We start from the raw sequence: 18454 nt of genomic DNA on the forward strand, positions 1-18454 counted from the left end.
AGCTGGCTAGTCAGCTAAGCTAAGCTAATGCAGCATTTTTTTGACATTGTTTCCTTATTAAAGCTGTTCAGCTGCAGATTTCATATTGTTAGATGTTTCCTCTCTAACTTATTAAACTTATACATGTCATAAATTTAACTTACCTTTAACGGTGTCATTCCACTGTTGTTAAAGTTACACAGGCCTGTCTTTTGGCTACATATGACACTTGATCTGACCAGTTATTAACATAAACACTAGGAGCTACAGCCTGTTGTTAGTCAGGTAAATGTTACATTTCATTTTATTTATTTTATATTAACATAATAAGCTATAATTCATTTATATTAAAATAAAATAGAAATGGGACAACATGTGAACATGGCCAGCAGTCTAGCTTCTATGTTAGCGGGCTAACGTTTATGTGGAAACATCAGGTAGATAGTCCGCTAAGCTAACGTAGATTCTTCAAACTTCAAACTATTCACTAGCAGACTTCATATTAGTTTTTTTTTCTTTATTTATTTAATGTATTACACTTATCATTATCATCTTAATACATGTAATGAACTTTACTTACCTAATACTGTGATTCAAGTTACACAGGCCGACGTCTTCAAGCTACGTATGTGACCTGTGACAGTGTCTTATAGTCAGCTTTAGGAGAGGGATTAACAGGGACAAAAATTAAATAACACAACAAATACATTTAAAAATTTTATAATATGAAATGTATTTTATGTTTTGTAATCTGACTACCTTCTGTTGCACTTATTGCCTTTGTTCCAAATTGCAGTTTTAAATCAGGGATTTCTTCCTGGAAAGATCTTTCAGCTAATATTTATGCAGCTTATCATTTCAGCAAAGATTAAACAATGATGTTTTTGTCCACAGAAACAGAGATTTTGATGACACATATATCTAAAACTCATGAGTGGTATCTGGAAGTCCTCTGAAGGGAATGGGGGAATGAAGGGTTTATACAGTACAACAATCAATGTAAAGATTTCCCTGATGCAGGACAGATCTAGCATACAGGGACCTCTACCATCGCATTAAACACTTGACTGAAAGACGGACGTATCGGACGACAGCAGTGGTCACGGTGATGCCATCTTGGATCCAGGCAGGGTTCAATTACCAGGCAGGTGAAGTGGATGTGAAGTGAAGTGCTGTGTCACTCCTGCTGAACCCCCCCGAGGACCAAGAGACGCAGTTCAAGTGTAGGCGTCCGCCCATCTGACACCGAGACACGCGGTAAACCAAGTGCCACTCCAGACAACAGGACGGACTTCTTTCTCACCAGGACTCCTGAAGAGTTGACTGAAATTTAAGTAATTCTTTGCTAAGAAATCAGCAATAATGTTTGTTTTGCATTGAAAATTGTGATTATCTAACAGAGGATCTTGTAATGCGGTGATCTAGTGCCCCTTCAGTGTTGAGGTCAAAGGGGGCATTGATCTTTAGTAGTGAATAACTTGATTGGTGCACTGAAAACTGATCATTATCACTTCAAATCCAGCAGCTGACGGGGGCGGTGGTGTTGTTAGCTGTGGCTTAGTCCTAATTTATAATTTATAATTGATAATTGACATTCTGGTCATTTTCCATAAGCAGCAGTAACTTGTTAACTACAGTAACTCTTGTTTTCTAACTCTTGGATGATACAGGATGAATGTTTGGAGGCTGCAGAGCTGCAGTATTATTACAGTTTATATTTCTTATAATGTATGTATATGTGTTGGGGGGTCAATGGTCAATGCACAAAGAAACACCAGAACACTACGTCGAACAACAAAAGCTTTTTTTTTATTATTTCCATCATCACTTTTTTTCCGAGTCAACACTGGCAGGCATAATTTGTTTTAGGCAGAACGACATGGTGTGAGTTCTAGAGAGTGAAGCAGTAAGCGGAAAAATAAATAATACTGTGTACAAAAATACAACCTCACTGTACAAACGTTGCAGAGTACAAAGCAAAGAGATGGAGACAGAGCAGACCTCAGTCTCCTCTGGGGTACGGCACTTTTTTTTTTTTAAAAGACTCAAATAGTCGAGCCTGTAATTCTTCTCAGAAAAAAAAAAACTAAACAAGCAGGAGTGCAACTCTGTTAAAAACAACACATTTGTCAGGTGTGTGTCACACCGGTGGGTCTGGAACAAATCTGAAGTCATGTTTGTATTTATCTTTGGTGAGACTGTATAAGATAAACGCTGTTTAAATGCAGAAACCATCCAGCATAATGTCATTTATGTGTATACGAGGATGAAATAAGCAGTTTTAAAGGTGCACTACAGTTTTTTGTGCACTCGTGAGTGGCTGTAAAAATGCCTCTGAAGACTGTAATCACTGGATGGCATTGATTTTCTGTATTGATTCTTTAAATCAAGCTGGTACAATATATATGTCAATAGTCATTTTGTATTTAGACTTTAATTGGTTAATGTACGCTTGTATGCGCAGCGGACTGTAAACACTCGACAGAAGACATCAGAGCAAATCAATGACTGGAGGAGGTCAGACTGTCTTCTTTGTGAATATCCAGCTGCACAGTCATCGTACCAACACACACATCAGACTCTTTACACTTCAAAATACCTGAGAACCTGTTCAAGGAAAAAAAAACACAGGATCCCACACAAATGCAGCCATTTTATAGATAAAGTAATGATATGCTTAAAACCGCGCAACACCGTTAAGTTGTCAAGAAAACGATCAATTTCCACATGTGTCAAAACAGATCTCGAGCCACTCATGCAACAGAAAGTGTGCACACGATTGGTAAAACTGTCTGGACATCTCTCGTGCGACGTGAAACAAAGAGTGTCATGCATTTTTCATGAAGATCATTAATCATTCCTAATCTTTTTCACCGACGGAGCAGCAACACAGCAGATCAAAACATGACAAGGATGACTTTGCAGGGAACCATTAAAAAGAAAAAGCAAAAGTGATTCTCTGTCTTTACACCACTTGAAGCCATTCATGAGTCAAGCGCCGACGAAAACGCTGAGCAAAGAAACTTCACTTCTCGCTAAACACTTGGGGGGAAAAAGATCAGCTGCTCAACTCCAGATATGTCAGCTTCAACAGCAGCAACCTCGCTCAGTGTCCATCATGCATCAGGGGTATGCAAATGCAAAAAAACACTGTTAAAAAACATCAATAGCAGCAAAATATGAATAAATAAATAAATACATCATATCACAAAAACACATTCATCTGTGGGTTTGTCCACATGGCACAGATCACAACAGCGAAAAATAAAAACAGACTTTTTATAAAATCGAGCTTCCCGAAATAGCTTCAGTATTTTTGGAGCTAAACTACACTACACACCGTCGATCAAAGCGTCAGCTCTACACGCGCCTCGTTTTCGGATTAATTGAGGGCTTCTCGGTGACGTCTCCACGCTGCGGGCGATACTTACTGAACCTACAGTTTGCTACTGTACGCTGGGCTATCAAACAGGCATCAGAGACCCTCTTCAACGGGCCGAGTGATGATCAACTTGTGACCTGCCGCTCTCTGCAGGCGCTCCTGACGACTGGAAAAGGTCTCGACGGATCAGTCTTTGCTCTCGGTGCGCGTTCGTCTGATGAAGGACGAGAAGAAGCTTCGGCCTTGTGGCGAGCCCATCAACATCGGAGCCTGGTTCTTGTGGACGATCTCGATCTGGTGTTGGAAAGAAGTTTTAAGATTTAGTTTGGTGTTGCAGGCTGCATTACAAAGACATATGTTAGGAAAGCCTGTTGTTGGAGCGTACTTTTGAAGAATCCCCGGGGTTCATGTCTCTGATAACGAATGTTAACATACCCTCTGGTGCATTATGGTAAAGTTTGGGGTTTATGGGGAGTATTATCTGACAATATCCTGTTTCCCAACAAGGATGCCATTTCTGTTGAAGGTTGAAATTATAAATATCAACCATCAAGGGTTTGTCATATTAAGAACACACTTCATTATACTGTTGCACTAAACGCAGTAATGGGGAGAGGAAATGTTACCATCTGCATTAAAGGGGCCACAGTCACTTCAAAAGGAAAGCTGCCATTTATTGTAGTTGCACTCTGACTTCAGAGCAATTACCATCTTTTGTAGAACTTAATGTTTCTGATGTACGTTACAAAATATATAAAATGATAACCTTTATAAAGGAAGATCTAAAAGAATACATGAAATAAATGTGGTGAATAAGTGAGCTCTGTTTTAAAGATGCAACATTGTTAAGTATTTATACACATCAACAGCCCCAGTTACAGAGCGATGTGGCTCTTAAAAAATTATGAACTATTAGCCCAAATTAATTACCGGCCAAAACTCATCCAAAGTAGGAAAACTAAGAGGACAAACTTTTATATAAAACTTTAAAAAAAGGTGGCATTTTACCAGATAAACAGTAAAATTTCAGCTTGCATCACTTAATTCAGACCTAGTTATCAAAGAAACTGTGATTCGTGTCATACGTCACATCAAAATGCAAATGGTTTGATGGTGTCGAATATGTTATGCACGCAGAGGAACTGAGATGCATTTGCATAGTTGTTGTTGTTAATAATTAGTGGGTTAACATCCCAACAACTGTGATGTTTTTATAAGCATTTAACAGGTCGACTCATTCAAATTCAGCTCCGACATACAGTACGAATAACACGCCGTGGAAATCATCGCAGCACAATTATGTATTATCAGATCCTAACTTTGCTCCGTCGAGTTGTGCCGGCAGACACGAGAGGCTCTTTCAGGCCACTCGTTTTGTCATGCGCCGGGTTTTTTAGCTTTCCATATGTAAATCTCAGCAGCTCTCCATCTGCAGTGGCGTTGTAATTAAAGCTAAACACAAGCGTAATCAACGCAAACTGAAGAGTTTCATTATAAAAAAATGAACAACTTGGACGGAGGGCGACACTTGTGGAAGTGCATGTTTGAGACGAAGCAGATGAGAAGAAGTATGACTTGCAACATTAAGTATTTGTTATCATGAATTACAGCACAAAAAAACACAAAACAAGGAGACGAGCAGAGGGACAGAAACTGAACTAGATGCCATCTGTCTTTTAATTTGAAACCAGTGCTTTAAGAGCCTATTGGATGTTTTTTTGATTTATTGTGCTGTTCTATAAAATCTGTAAAAATCCAGTGTTGTGCGACTGAATGTGTGTTGTCTTGTACATCCATCTGCCCAGGAACTGCAGATACAAATAAGCGATTGGGGTAAAATCTGGAATTAACGTCATATTAACGTCATTATTGTGCATTGTCCCAGAAAAACAAGAAAAGTAAAGTGAGCTCGAGTTTGAAATCCATCACAAAAATCATCCTGTGAGGACATATTGATAACATTTTTTTAAAATAATACATTTACAGAGCTTGTAGAAAGGAGGAGAACAATAGTGTCACTTTTTCTTAAAACGTTATTATGACTGTGAAGCAGTTATTACAAAATGTTTGTCAGGTCCAAAATGATTGTTTTGTTCATCAGCCAATAGTATGACACCGTTGCTATCACGTGGTATCTGGGTTTCATCAGAGATCAAGAGTCTTGGAAGTTGCCAGTTTGTGGAAAAAATGTGAGAACGGCTACAACGTTAGCTGATGTAGCTAACGGTAGGGCAGTAGGGAATACTGGCTGCATACTGTAGAATTCAGCCATTATAACGTTAGCAACGTTAGCTAGTGCACAAACTGGCAACCACTTGAGGGTTCAGATGATTCGTGTTGTGATGAGAATACAATATGTCTAATACAAGACATATTGTAACTGCATTCTGTGATTTTTCTTAATGTGTGTACATAACAAGGACATAACAATAACATCAGTGTGTATAATACAGTAGGACGACATCTCTGTTATTCTAAGTTTACGTCTAAAGGACCCAAAACACCCCGAGAGGAGCAGCAGAGGCCCGGGGGAACAGAATCGGTGTGTTTACCTGCAGAGCTACAGCTCATAAGCAGTTTATGAGCCAGACCTGCTGTGTGAGTCTGTGAAGTCACAATAAATAACGAATGATTTTTTACTAATGAAGTAAAATGGTTTGAAGACACTGATAAGAAAAGACCCGGTGCTACAAGTAAAACTTCTGAATTGTGAAGTTAGCGTCCCATTTGTGGGCGAGCCGAGCTAACAAGCTGCTAACGCTCAGTTAGCAAACTCATTATGAGAGCTTTATTTTCTCTCTTAAATAACAAAGTTGTCAACCGTCGTTGAGTTGTCACCTAGCGACTGCAGCGATGTGCAGTAGATGTACACCAGGATCAGTACATCGACACGTCGCTCTACATGTGTAACAGATCGCACTTCTGATGACACCCAACTTGAACGATGGGTGTCACCAGAGGTGCTACAGACTGTTCAACCAGAAAGGCTGAGCGAAAACATCTTCTCAGTCTGGTGTGAACTTACTCTTTAAGCTCCTGTTAAACAGTGGCTCCAATTTAGACGATTCCCTGATGCATATTGTCTCCGTCTTCAAACTCTCACCGTCTCTCACTCGTCAAAAGTTACAAAGCATCAAGCTCATGATTCAAATCATGTAATTCTGCTGCAGCTCATGCAGTACATGCAACGTTTCCTCTGTATAAATAAGTATTTGATTTGATTTTTTTTTTTACTGTAAAATATGCCACCACTTAATGTTTTGATTGATGGTCACCTGTCTGCATGAACCACCTGCCTGAGGTGACACAGTGGACACATTTAATGACTTACTGTGCAGGGCGTCTGCATCCAGGGTTCCCCATCAATCTGCATTGGAAGGGATTTACTGGTTCTGTCAGTAAAAAAAAACATGGTCCAGTTAAACTTTGTGAAAATGTTTGTAACATTTCATATTTGAATACTTGAAGACTTTTTTCTCTTCCTTTTTTGCCTCTCGGCCAAAACATTGTTGATTTTTGTCTTGATAATCTAAGCTAACAAAATCTTGCAAGGCTGCGAACAAAAAAGACAATAAAAACACACGACAGTAGTGACTTATTGGTCGACTAGCTGACCTGATGGTCACGGAGGAACACTGTGCCAGGCGTCTTCCAGCGCTCTTCAGGCCGGTGTAGATCTGACCCATCTCCATGGCTCCTTCCAGCCCCACCACCTCCAGGAGCTGGTCGGACAAGTCTGAAACACAGAGAAACATCTTTAAACACGTGTAGTTTAATCAACCAGAGCTGCTGCAACTGCAAATAATGTTCAGTAAATGATTCACTGTTGAATAAATACAACATTTATGTTCATTGTTGCCCTTTAAATGTTGCTGGTGTTATCATGAAACCAAGATACTTAGTGAGAGGAATAATGAGGGATGAAGGGAAAGCATCAGGGAAGAAGAAAGAGAGGAGGAAAGTCAGGACACATGAAAGTGCATGACGTGATGCTCCTTACTTCACAGATAAAAAAAGAAAAGAGGCAACAAGAACAACAAGCTACAAACAGAACAGCTATTAATTAGATTGCACCGGCAATGCAAAGCAATCTTGAGATAATATAATTATTAATTTCTCTTCTGTTTTGCAGTTACGAGCATTGATTTTGCCCCTGCTGGAAGCCCAGTGTCACGCAGGGCCCATCTGTTTCAGCGGCCCGCTCTGCCTCCGACTCTCCATCGACTCGTCCCTCCACAAATTAAGAAGCTGCTGCCTCGCTGCTGGGAGCACACAGACACTAATTGAAACCAAGACCCATTTTTAGGCACTTGGTGCGTGCGAGCGCGTTAGCTCGCTGTCACCGCTGCCGCTCCGTCGCTGTCGTGTTTATCTTGAGTTTCCTGAAGGAGTGTCGCAGGTAATGTTGCTGTTGTCGTGAGGTGTTGTTGTTGCTGCCGAGCTGTGGTGTCCAGCTGTCACCATGGTGATGGACATGCGTCTGCCCCTATCTCTGAAGCCGGACTGTGAGTGCAGTGCTTTCCAGGGTCGGAGTGGAGGAGCGTGTGTACATACCCAGCAGGTTGACCTCCCGACACCGGGCTTTAAAGCTGCTCCCCCGGCTGTGACTTCTCACGCTAATGCAAATGGCTCACACAGGCCCGCGCTGACATGTATGATGAACAGCGTCACCACGGCGATAGGGATTCCTTGTTGCCTAGGGCTACAAAGATCCAGTTTACCCAGGAGTGCTTACCGTCTGAACAGCGATAGAGCCTCTCTGTCAAATATAACAAGGTCAGTACTCTGTACAGCCATTGGATGTTTAATAAGAACACAACTCGATATATTTGACCTGCATAACCGTTCACTTCTAGATGACCTGGAGGATGTTTTTAACCAATCCTAACTTAGAATACGTGAGAATTAAAGACAGGACTCATGCAAACACACTTTTTACGGCTTGCAAAGTTGGTTTAAAACACTTTGATTCCCAAGTCGGTTTGTCACACAGAAGAGAAGAAGTTGTCTTTGGAAACTGTTTGGAAAAGGACGGCCACTTTCAAAACACACTTGGCAGGTGATTGGATGAACCACTTGTCCATCACAAGCTAACTTCAATGAGATCAACAAACCAGCGGAGCCAGTCAGGAGAAGAGTGAAAACATCTTTGCCATCGAGAAAAGCCTTCAGTGCCGTTCTGTTCTCTCCAGTGCTGATTTAACTGATGCTATAGCGGCATCTACGCTAACTTCTTTATGAGCCGCCATTGTTGCTTCTCTAGCTGGTTGTCTAGCTTTTCCTTGTGTTTTGGTGATTGTTTACAGTCTGATTAGCAGCTTATAACGAGAGAATGAATGCGATGTGATTGTTTTTACATCTTTAAATCAATCACAATCAACTTGTGCGGGACTAAACCCAGGATGCAGTGAGGGTGCTCCTGCAAAATAATCTCAGGGGAACTTGTATTACGTGCAGGGAGGCGAGCCCTGGCATTAAAATGGCTGAATCCCGCTAAAGAAAAGCTAACAGGCAACCAGGTTAGCGTTAGAGTAACTTGCCGACTTGTTGTTGTTGTTTCATGTCGTGACGGGGAGTTTGAAAAGCAGCAGTCTGCAGTGAGTCAGAGTCAGACTAACCTGGACTCGACTGTTATTAGCGAGATGTCACAGTGATTCAATCTTCAGAGATTAGGGCCTTGGTGATTGAAAAGTCAGATTTTATCCAGTATGATCCATTGTTTTTCTCATGAATCACCAACAATCATTTCTTACACTGTCTACCCGGAACAATAATCAAAAGTGGATTGTGCCAAATATAGAAAAAAACCCATCATGTTTACTTCCCAGAGATAAACTGGGAGGACAAATGAAGGCAGCTAACTGTTGACGCAAGGAGGAGGTTGAATTATTAACAGACAGGATAAGCAGCCTGTAGGCCAAATATAAACTGAGACCACCCCTTCCCCAACCTACACTCAACATCATGTGCCTCACTCAGGTGATGAAGGCAATATTTGACTGCTATAAACACACAACACACACAGAGAGGCACTAAAGGTGACAACACAGAGCGGATGAGACAGTCGTGTGAATGAATGTCCATATGGGAGATTCACAAAAGCAGTCTTTCCCGTCAGAGCGCCGAATAAGAAGCGGCGTCCTTGTCGCTGTCAGACAACGACCTGTCGAGGCCGCCGGCTGCACTCTGACACATGTGGAGCAACAGGGTGAGAGCGAGGGAAAAAAAGAGAGACGGCGAGGTGAGGGAGCTGGACCGGCGGCCGATCAGCTGAAAGTAAAACTGAAGAGGGATGGCGGGAGGAGGAGGAGGAGGGTGCGTGGAGGCTGATCCTCCAATGAAAGCTTCATGGGGCTTGTCACGGGGCATCAGTCCCAAGTGTCAACCCTTCCACCCACGCATGGACGCCACCTCCTCCCCCCCCCTCAGCCTGGAAAAACCTCAGTCCCATTCTAAATAATTCACTCCGCAGCCATTCCCTTCCACCTGAGGGGCTTGTCTCCTGGCGTCACCAGCGGGACGATTTAACAGCTCCCGAAAGGTCAGAGTTTTTTTATCCCGCAGCCACCCCTCCACCTACCCATCCACAAACACACAAACACACACACACACACACACACACACAAAATAATCCCTGCCAACAGTTTGATCTGTGCGTCGTGCTCGGCGGTGCCCCCTCTGGGTTAATGCACTCCTGTGTTTACCTCTAAATACGCAGCCCTCTTGATCTGACAAGTTAGGCTGCTCACCTTGAGGGCACCTTCCACAAGGGCATCCACACGCAGGTGCACGCCCACATACACACATCGATAAACATGTACAAATGGGGCGCAAACACACACGGAGACGTAGTGGCACACACTCCCCACTCAAACTAAGTGCCTTCCCGGGATCAGACGGTGGACCTTTTTTTTTTTTCAACCGCAAACACCAAACTGATTGATTTTTATTCAGGGATTAATGGAGTGTTCATCGCGGCAAGGTTGGGCTTTGAATTGATCAACTATCCGGCGAACCGTCTGCCCTCTGTACCACACCGCACCTCCGTCTGACAGTCACATCATCACATTAGGGGAAGTTATACGCATCCCAAATATGCGTATGAACTTTCTTCAACTCCCTCGCCACCCCTTGATGTAATTTACAATCATTTTTCTTTGTTTTCTCAAGTTCTCACTTTTTTTTTAAATCACAAGTTGCGTGAACGCTGCAACTGTAACTTAGGGACTAATTTGCCATGTTTTTAACAAGCTTTACTATAAATGCTATCCGAGGGTGCGACTGAACTGCTACTGAATCCAAAAGGAAACAAAAAAAAATGGAATCACATCATGGGAAAGAAAAAAAAAGCTTCATAGACAGCTTCACAGAGATCTGTTTTCTCCACCAGTCATGTTCTGACCGGTGAAGTCTCAGAAGGGATCACTGGCAGCCATGTCTGGAGATCCTCACCGACTCGCCATGTTTCAAGCCCGACACTGATTGTAACATCCACTTCATCCCCGAGTACAAACACACCGTCTCACCGTGAAACCTACAAACATACTGTGCATCACCTGAACAGGCAGCAGTCAGACATGATGGGAAATGAAACACAAAGAGAAACAAACAATCCAGGATTCATGGTGATAGTGAGGAGAAAACAGATGTGCGTTCAAATACATACATTTTTCAGACTCTTTTCTTGTAATTTAGGGAATCTTATCCGATCATGCTGATTATCATTTTGCATTCAAAATAAATATTATTGCGTGAAGTAAACATTTAAAAAAATGTCAACTTTCCACAAGCTCTGAAAAACAGCCTTGTTGCAGCTTAATTACAATTTATTCTAGGAAATATTTAATACTCAAGAAAATTGAATCAATCAGTAGTGAAATATGTTGAACCCTATAATCGATCACAACTTTACAACAACATTGACGGCACTGTCCACATACTGTATCACATGATCGATAGTCTACAGATACATTAATATGTCCGTAAAGGATTACTGGATTTATTACCTCCGACAAGGAGTTTATGTCTTCGCCCGCGTCTGTTTGTTGGTTGGTTCATTGGTTTGTCAGCAGGATGACACAAAAACTACTGAACGGCTTTCCACCGAACTCGGATGGAGGATGGGTCTCGGCCCAGAAGAGACACCATTAACTCTTGGTGCAGAATCGGAAAAACGGATGGATGCAGTATCTTTTTTCTCACTTTCTTTAACATTGTTAATTTCTCAGGGAATGATCTTGATGGAAAAAACAGCCATATATAAATAAAAATCTGGATCTCGCAGATTTAAATGTTTTATTTGATATTGGACTAGGCTTGATTGAATTAAAGGGGACTGTTTGGCCTTGGTGGAGGTGTGCTTTCTATTCAGTGCCATTTAAGTTGATTAGCTGTTTGGTCTACATAATGTCAGAAAAACCCAACGATATTTAGTTTACTGTCATAGAGGAGCAAAGAAATCAGAAAATATTCACACTTAAGAAGCTGAAATCAGAGAATTTGGACTTTTCTTTGTGAAGAATTACTCAATTAAATGATGATCAAAATAGTTGGTGATTAATTTAGTTGTTAACAACTTACCGATTAATCGATTGATGGTTGCAGCTCTAATGTCAGTGAGGCTGAACTTAGAGGAGCTAAATGCTAAAAAGCTCAAAAAATATACAGTTGACCATGTTCATTTAACATGTTAGCATGCTAACATTTGCAATAAAAGATAAATACAGTGTAAAGTTGAGGCTGGTGGGAAAACCATTAGTTTTGTTAGTGAGCTGCTGGAAGAGCTGGAGAAAAAATCTGAATCATTACAGTTGTTAGCGTTCGTCCTGAAGAAAACCCTGAATATACAAACTCAGTTTCATGGTAATATATCCAATCTCATATCCTTTATTCCTTTACTAGCAGTTAAACATCTTCCCATTGTGGTATAATTACCTTGGATATTAATTAGATTGGATACTTCTTGCACCGCAGCTTTCCGGATACTTTTTTCTCGTCCTTCAAACAGGCTCACACGTTTCACAAGTTGCCACAGAGCAGCTGACTCATTCTGCTCCGTTCATTCATATATTCTCATTGACGGGCTTCCTTTTGACGTAAATGGATTCGGGGGTATGCCCAACACCCCCCTCAGTCCGCTCCTATTAACTGAGCCTGTCCACTGGAGCCTACACAGACCATTAATACACAAGTGACAGTTCCAAACAGTGACAATGATTGTACCTCCTTTTTGCAAACAAAACCTGCTGGCTATGATTCAACTTGTCATCGGTGAAATATTCATGCGCTCGAGGAAAAGTTTGGTCCTAAGTTTAGTCTTTGATCTATCTGATAGGAGCAAGGACACGGACTGTCTGTGTCTCTTTGAGCCTCCCACACCACCAACTGGTATTTCTTTAAATTATTGTCCACTACTGCAAACCAACCATGATCTTCTATATATGCAGGGCTTTGAAGGTGCTGCTACGAAACACCAATTTTTTGTCGAGTTTTAAAAACACATCTTGAGAGGTTTTGTGTTTAAAATCTGACCAAGACTCTACAGCTGTGGCAGCAGCTCTGTGAAGCATTTCAAATGTCACAGTGTCGATGTTGACATGGTGATGTTCAGCGTGTAAGCATGCTAACATTAGCAAATTAGCAGTAAAGATAAAGTATGATTGAGGATCACAAGGTCGTCTGGATTCATCCTCTGGGCAACATCTGGTAGATTTTTGAGATATTCCACCAGGTAAATAAAACTTTGACCTGCTGGTGGCGCCAGATAAAAAGCCAGGGGATCACCAAAGTCATCAGGGTTCATCCACTGAGCACCATGAATGTCAGGACAAAATCTCATGTCAATCCATGTGATAGGGAGATATTTAAGCGTAAACCAAATTGGTGGACTGACCAACATGGCCACTGATGACATATTGGGTTTTCTGGTCAGATATCTGCTTTAATGGCTTCATTCAGCGGCAGACAACCATTAAACAATCATAAACGTACGACTCCTTCAGGTGTCAACATTACCTTGAACTGCAAACATGAGCTCTTTGGGGTCGAGCACTGGCGTCCTCTTGTCTTGGCTCTTTTTGCCCCCCTTTCGGTTGCCCCTCCTCTTCTTGCTCTCGCCCCAGAGGTTGGAGCCGCCGTGCATGCTGGGAATGTTGAGAATGGCGATGCCTTCCAGGGAGATGCTGCTGAGGTCCAGAGTGACACCGTCGCACTTTTAGAAAAGAGAAAGGAAATGAGGAAAAAGTTGCCAGACAGGCAGCAGCTACAAAAACCTAAAATACATTTATACAAATGTATCCATGTATTTCAAGCAGTTATATTAACTGCAATCTAAAGAACTCTGTTATTTTTCTTCCTTAATGAGTTGACCTAGATGCCATGAAGGTTGAACTTTGAGGTTTCAGAGCATTTCAGGCAAAAATAGTTGAGCGAAACTTCAGTCAACAAAGAAACCTATGCACTTGACATTTGAGAAAAAAGAGTTTTATATTTAAATGTTCCTGAAAGATGTTACTCAATGTACAATGTCGTGTTGGCAACATGGAAATGGTTGTTCCCTCAGGTAACTCTCCGTCTTTGGCTGCGTCAGTGATCAAACCAAACAGCCAATCAAAGGTCAAGTTTTGGTTTGGCTGGAAGGTTTTAAAGACCAATTAAACACCATATTGGACATAAATACGGATGCCCAGCATTTGGTAAGCAGCACCAATTCGAATGCTACCTCGACTTTAAGTAGTAAAAAGATCTGAGCTCGTAAAATGTTCAGAAATCAAAGCAGAAAACAGTCGAGACAATGACGGTGACTTTCTGTTTCACTTCAGTGTCCTTGTTCTTTCTTTCCTAACTTGTTTTCCTGTCTTCACCCTGAACCTGTTTCTCTTTCTGAGCCTTAACCTTTCTCTTTGTCTCTCTGAGCTTGTTTTTAGAAACCACCATTCTTGTCCATGCAATCTAATGAAGCAAAACGTCCCTCCAGAATCACCTTCTGTAATAGTCACCTTCATAGTAATCTAAAAAGCTTAATGTATATACAGCACATATAATAATGGCTTTCATAACCAGTATGGCTCTTCATACCTGCTCCCCTCCACCACTGTTACCTAACCAGCACTAATTAATAAAGACCTCTGCACTGTGTGGATAGCTCTAAGGAAGGGGGAAGATGAACTGTATAGACGGCATCTTCATTATCACTCAATATCACACACTGCGGGGTCATGTAGGGCTAATTACCTGTGTGTTGAACTGAGGTTCAGCGAGAAGCGGGTGGGAAGGTGCACGGATAGCCTTCACACATCAACACTTTGTCTGGTTGAATCCAAGACTAGTACACATTCGTGCTATTTATGGAACAAGGGACCAGAATATTTTCAAGAGGCACCATTGTTCTTTCCTGAGTATTCGCCTGGATGTTCATTTGGTTTAATCAAATATTTGTAATAATACAGAGACTGTGTCTTTCTATAGGGCTCAAAACAGAGGAAATATGTGGTTTGATTTACCTCAACCTCCAGAAAGTCGTGGAGCTTCTTACATGTGGCCGAAAAGGTCTCCGAAGTGCCGAACTCAAAGTACCACAGCTTATTCTTTGTTCTGAAAGAAACACAAGACAACAGGAACTGCAAAGGGAACCGAAAAAAGAGGAAACATCGGAGTGTGTTTTTCTCACATCAAAATCTGAAGCCTTGTGCACTCATAGCATCTCTTCTTCTCTCCTCTGTCTACAGTCTCTGATATGCTGAGCTTATGAAAAAGAAAAGGGCCGCTCTGTAAAGGTGAGCTCGTGTTTGATTCGTGCCTGAAAAAAAAAGGGGAATCTTCTAAACTCCACAGGAAATATACCTCTAGTGTTTACCGCTGACCAAAATCACACTGTCATTAATCTCCAAAGAATGCATAATGTGGCTCATTAATCACATATCGAAGCGCAATGATGAATCTAAAGCCAGTTAAGGAGGCATCTGAGGGGGCACATGGGGTGGCCAGTGGGTTCCCATGCCCGACATTAAGGCCCAGTGAGGGGTGTAAGAGGGTAATCTACCTGCCCCCAGCAATTAACAGAGGACTGGGGTGCTGCTCCCCGGGCTTCCTACAGCACACACTCCCATTGTTAAGGCTGATGATCAACGACCTTGCAGGGGTGAGTCACCATCTGTCCACATACTGCCGGGCTATATTATATTATCTCATGATTACACAAATAAAATGTCTTTTTTAAATCTTTTTCTTTTGCATTTTTAACCCTGTTGTCCGGGGAAAGCAGGCATGCAGACCAACAGGACTACCAACGGGGTGAAAACAGTTTTACAGTCGTGAGAGTGGACTGCAGATCAGACCACTCAACCAGGCGCTTGATCTAACAAACCTTCCCGAGCTGCTCAACGGGGATGAACTCTGCATCATTTACTAGTGCTATCACTAACAAGCCCGCCCGTGACATCTAATCTTACTGTAACGTTAGCGGAGATGAGCTGTTCTGACAGACCAGCCCGTCCTCATCAGAACAATAACCGTAAACGTTGACTCTGAAAGCAGCTTATTACGACCCATATTTACATTTCTTGTTAGGTGGCGACCTCTAGTGGCCGTAGCGATTATTACGGCAGCAAAGGAGGAAATCAGATGTTCAATCAAAGTCTGTAGGGTGGAGGTCGGGTTAAACAAGCACAGGACTTTCACCCAAGAGACTGCTGTTCTTGTCCGATGTGAAATCAAAAGTCAACGTCGAAAACAGAGTTACTTTTTAAATAAGTAACGTGGTTATTTTAACCCAAACCCTCATGTTTTCCCAAAACTAACCAGGTAGTTTTCTTGCCTAAACCCTAACCAGACAGCGAGCATCAACTGTTACGGCTGTCGCTGGTGTGCTGCACCGGTTGTTGTTGTTTTGGGAATGGTGATATATGTCGTTTTGCGAGCCACTGGCAATACTCCCATTCAGTCATTTAGGTAAGAGGATGTGTTGCATGGACACATCTCTCTAGAAGAAGCACATCTGCGAAGTCCAAACAGTCAACACGAACCATTGTGATGCATCACTGAGACCGAATCAGGCTCAATCAGACATCACGCTATGGGGGCCAATCTAATACACAAGCAATCAGACCGGATGGTCAGCAGTACTGTTGTTCATGCTGTTTACATTAAAGTTATAAAACAACACTATAAATATAGCATCAGTAGCATGCTACTGTAATGCTTATAATGGAAGTTTTTCATGTTTTGTTATAAGCGCTAATTGACACGATAAGTGAAACTTTCATATAGCCGATGCCAAAAAAAAGACACGATATATGTAATTGCTCTGAGTTTCTATAATGTTGCTTGGTGCCTCCAAGAACAGCATGCTGACAATAGACTGCACCACCAGGGGAGGAAAATACTCTGCAAACATTTAGCGGAGGGTGAAGAAGTGCTAATAACACTGTTAGCAAGGTTGCAGTAGCTGTTGGTGACTTAGTCTAAGCCAGCAGGCAGGCTAGCCGCAGTGCTAAGCTAACAGGACAGCAATGGACAGTATCCTCTAACACTAAGATTGTTTTGAAAAATAAAAAGTAGCAAGTGTTAAAATAAGGACAGAGAAATTAGCAGAATAGTTAATTAGACAAGTGAGATTAAAGTCGACAGTGGCTGGAAATCACCAAGTGCATCATGGGAAGCAGTGTCTTGGCCCTTAAAGCAGCGTCACGGCATCCCACAGATCACAAAAGCCTTTTCATCTTTCCAAGAAACAACAGACAACAACACACGATTTATCACAAAGCTTCAAGGACAGAAAAAAACCTACAACAGTGCTGACACGCAGAACTGAATACAGTAAAAAATGACCTTCTCTTAGCTGGAATCAAAGCGCTACAAGAGGGACGTATTAGTATAAGAAGAGTAACAATCACTGAATTATTGATTTCCTCATTAGGACTTTTGTCAGGACCATTTAGCCACTTTATAAATGAGCTTTCATTAGGGTACTTGCAAGGTAGCCCAACTCACAGTTGATTTATAATGTGCAACATGGTCAATAGAAGAGGGATGGGAGCAGAGGGAGGGGGGAAGAGGCGGGAGGGCGACGGGGCCACGCTGAGAGGCTTTCCACAACAACACATCCCACAGTCTCATCGTCACCATCATCAGTCTGTGAGCTCAGTCGTCCCAACACATGAACACAGGCGTAGGCAATTTTGCAAATAAACAAATGAAGGCGGCTGATTTGAAAAACATATTCAAAGCTCGTGGTTGGGGATTGATGGAGACACTGAAGCCAGATACAGGACAGGTAATGTTTGGATGCTTTGACTCTGTTGTTGCTTTGTCGAGGCTGGTATTGGTGATTTTTTTGGTCCGTTCAGGAACCTTGATATCTGAAGTTGTGTTCAGACAGAAAAAAGCAAGTTTTAAAAGTGACACAAGTACATGCAAAGACAAGAATGGATGTGAAGCATCATCTATTTTACTCTAAATGGGACCATGATTCACAAAATGACCATAAACTCACGAGAAAACTGTTGACTGAGGTAATAAATCAAGTGAGAATTGTGGTTCATTTTCTCATAAGCTTACATACATTCAGACTTCCTTTTGCAACCAGCTGACTTGCCCTCTGCTGACCTTTAGCAGAATGCAAAAAAGTTCTTAAAAACAAGGGAAGGTGGAAAGTGAACTTAACACTGTAGTCTGCAATGATCTCTGCTTGAGGCTAACAGCTCCAAGCAACATTAGGTGCTAGCATAACACACTGGAAACTCCAACAGAAGAAGAATAATCTGAATGTATCCGATGCTAAAGGAGATAAGAAAGTAAGCAGCATTTAGCATCTGAAAGAGAGACCTCTTGAAACCTCTGAGTTTTTACAGTACAGCAGAATCAAACTGCACTTGGGGCAGCTGGGAATGAAGAAAACTGAGCACGCTGTAGGAACAGATACAGTAAGAGATAACGTCTGACCATCCTGTCGATTTCCACCACTTAACCTAACAAGCGCACCATGGCAACAAATCACCTCATGTCCCTGTTCATTAGGTAATTAGGAGCATCTCATTGGGTGGATCGGATTGTCATTTGTTATCTGCCGACCGATGCTAAACAGCGGACTCCTCT

The 18454-nt window shown here is 41.9% G+C and overlaps 1 protein-coding gene across 1 annotated transcript in view; it reads right to left on the reverse strand.

Moving 5' to 3' along the window:
• Nucleotides 1–1766: 1766 nt before the first annotated feature.
• dgkb (diacylglycerol kinase, beta) overlaps nt 1767–18454 on the reverse strand; it is a 75725-nt gene continuing 59037 nt past the window's right edge. The window contains exons 21-25 of the mRNA XM_073485269.1: nt 14863–14953; nt 13376–13571; nt 6977–7097; nt 6693–6753; nt 1767–3655 (exon numbers count right to left, since the gene is read on the reverse strand). Of these exons, the coding sequence (XP_073341370.1) occupies nt 3548–3655; nt 6693–6753; nt 6977–7097; nt 13376–13571; nt 14863–14953 (577 nt within the window). The 3' untranslated portion in view covers nt 1767–3547. The remainder of the gene's footprint in view (nt 3656–6692; nt 6754–6976; nt 7098–13375; nt 13572–14862; nt 14954–18454) is intronic.

This window comes from Pagrus major, chromosome 17 (assembly GCF_040436345.1).
Source record: "Pagrus major chromosome 17, Pma_NU_1.0".
NCBI lineage: Eukaryota > Metazoa > Chordata > Actinopteri > Spariformes > Sparidae > Pagrus > Pagrus major.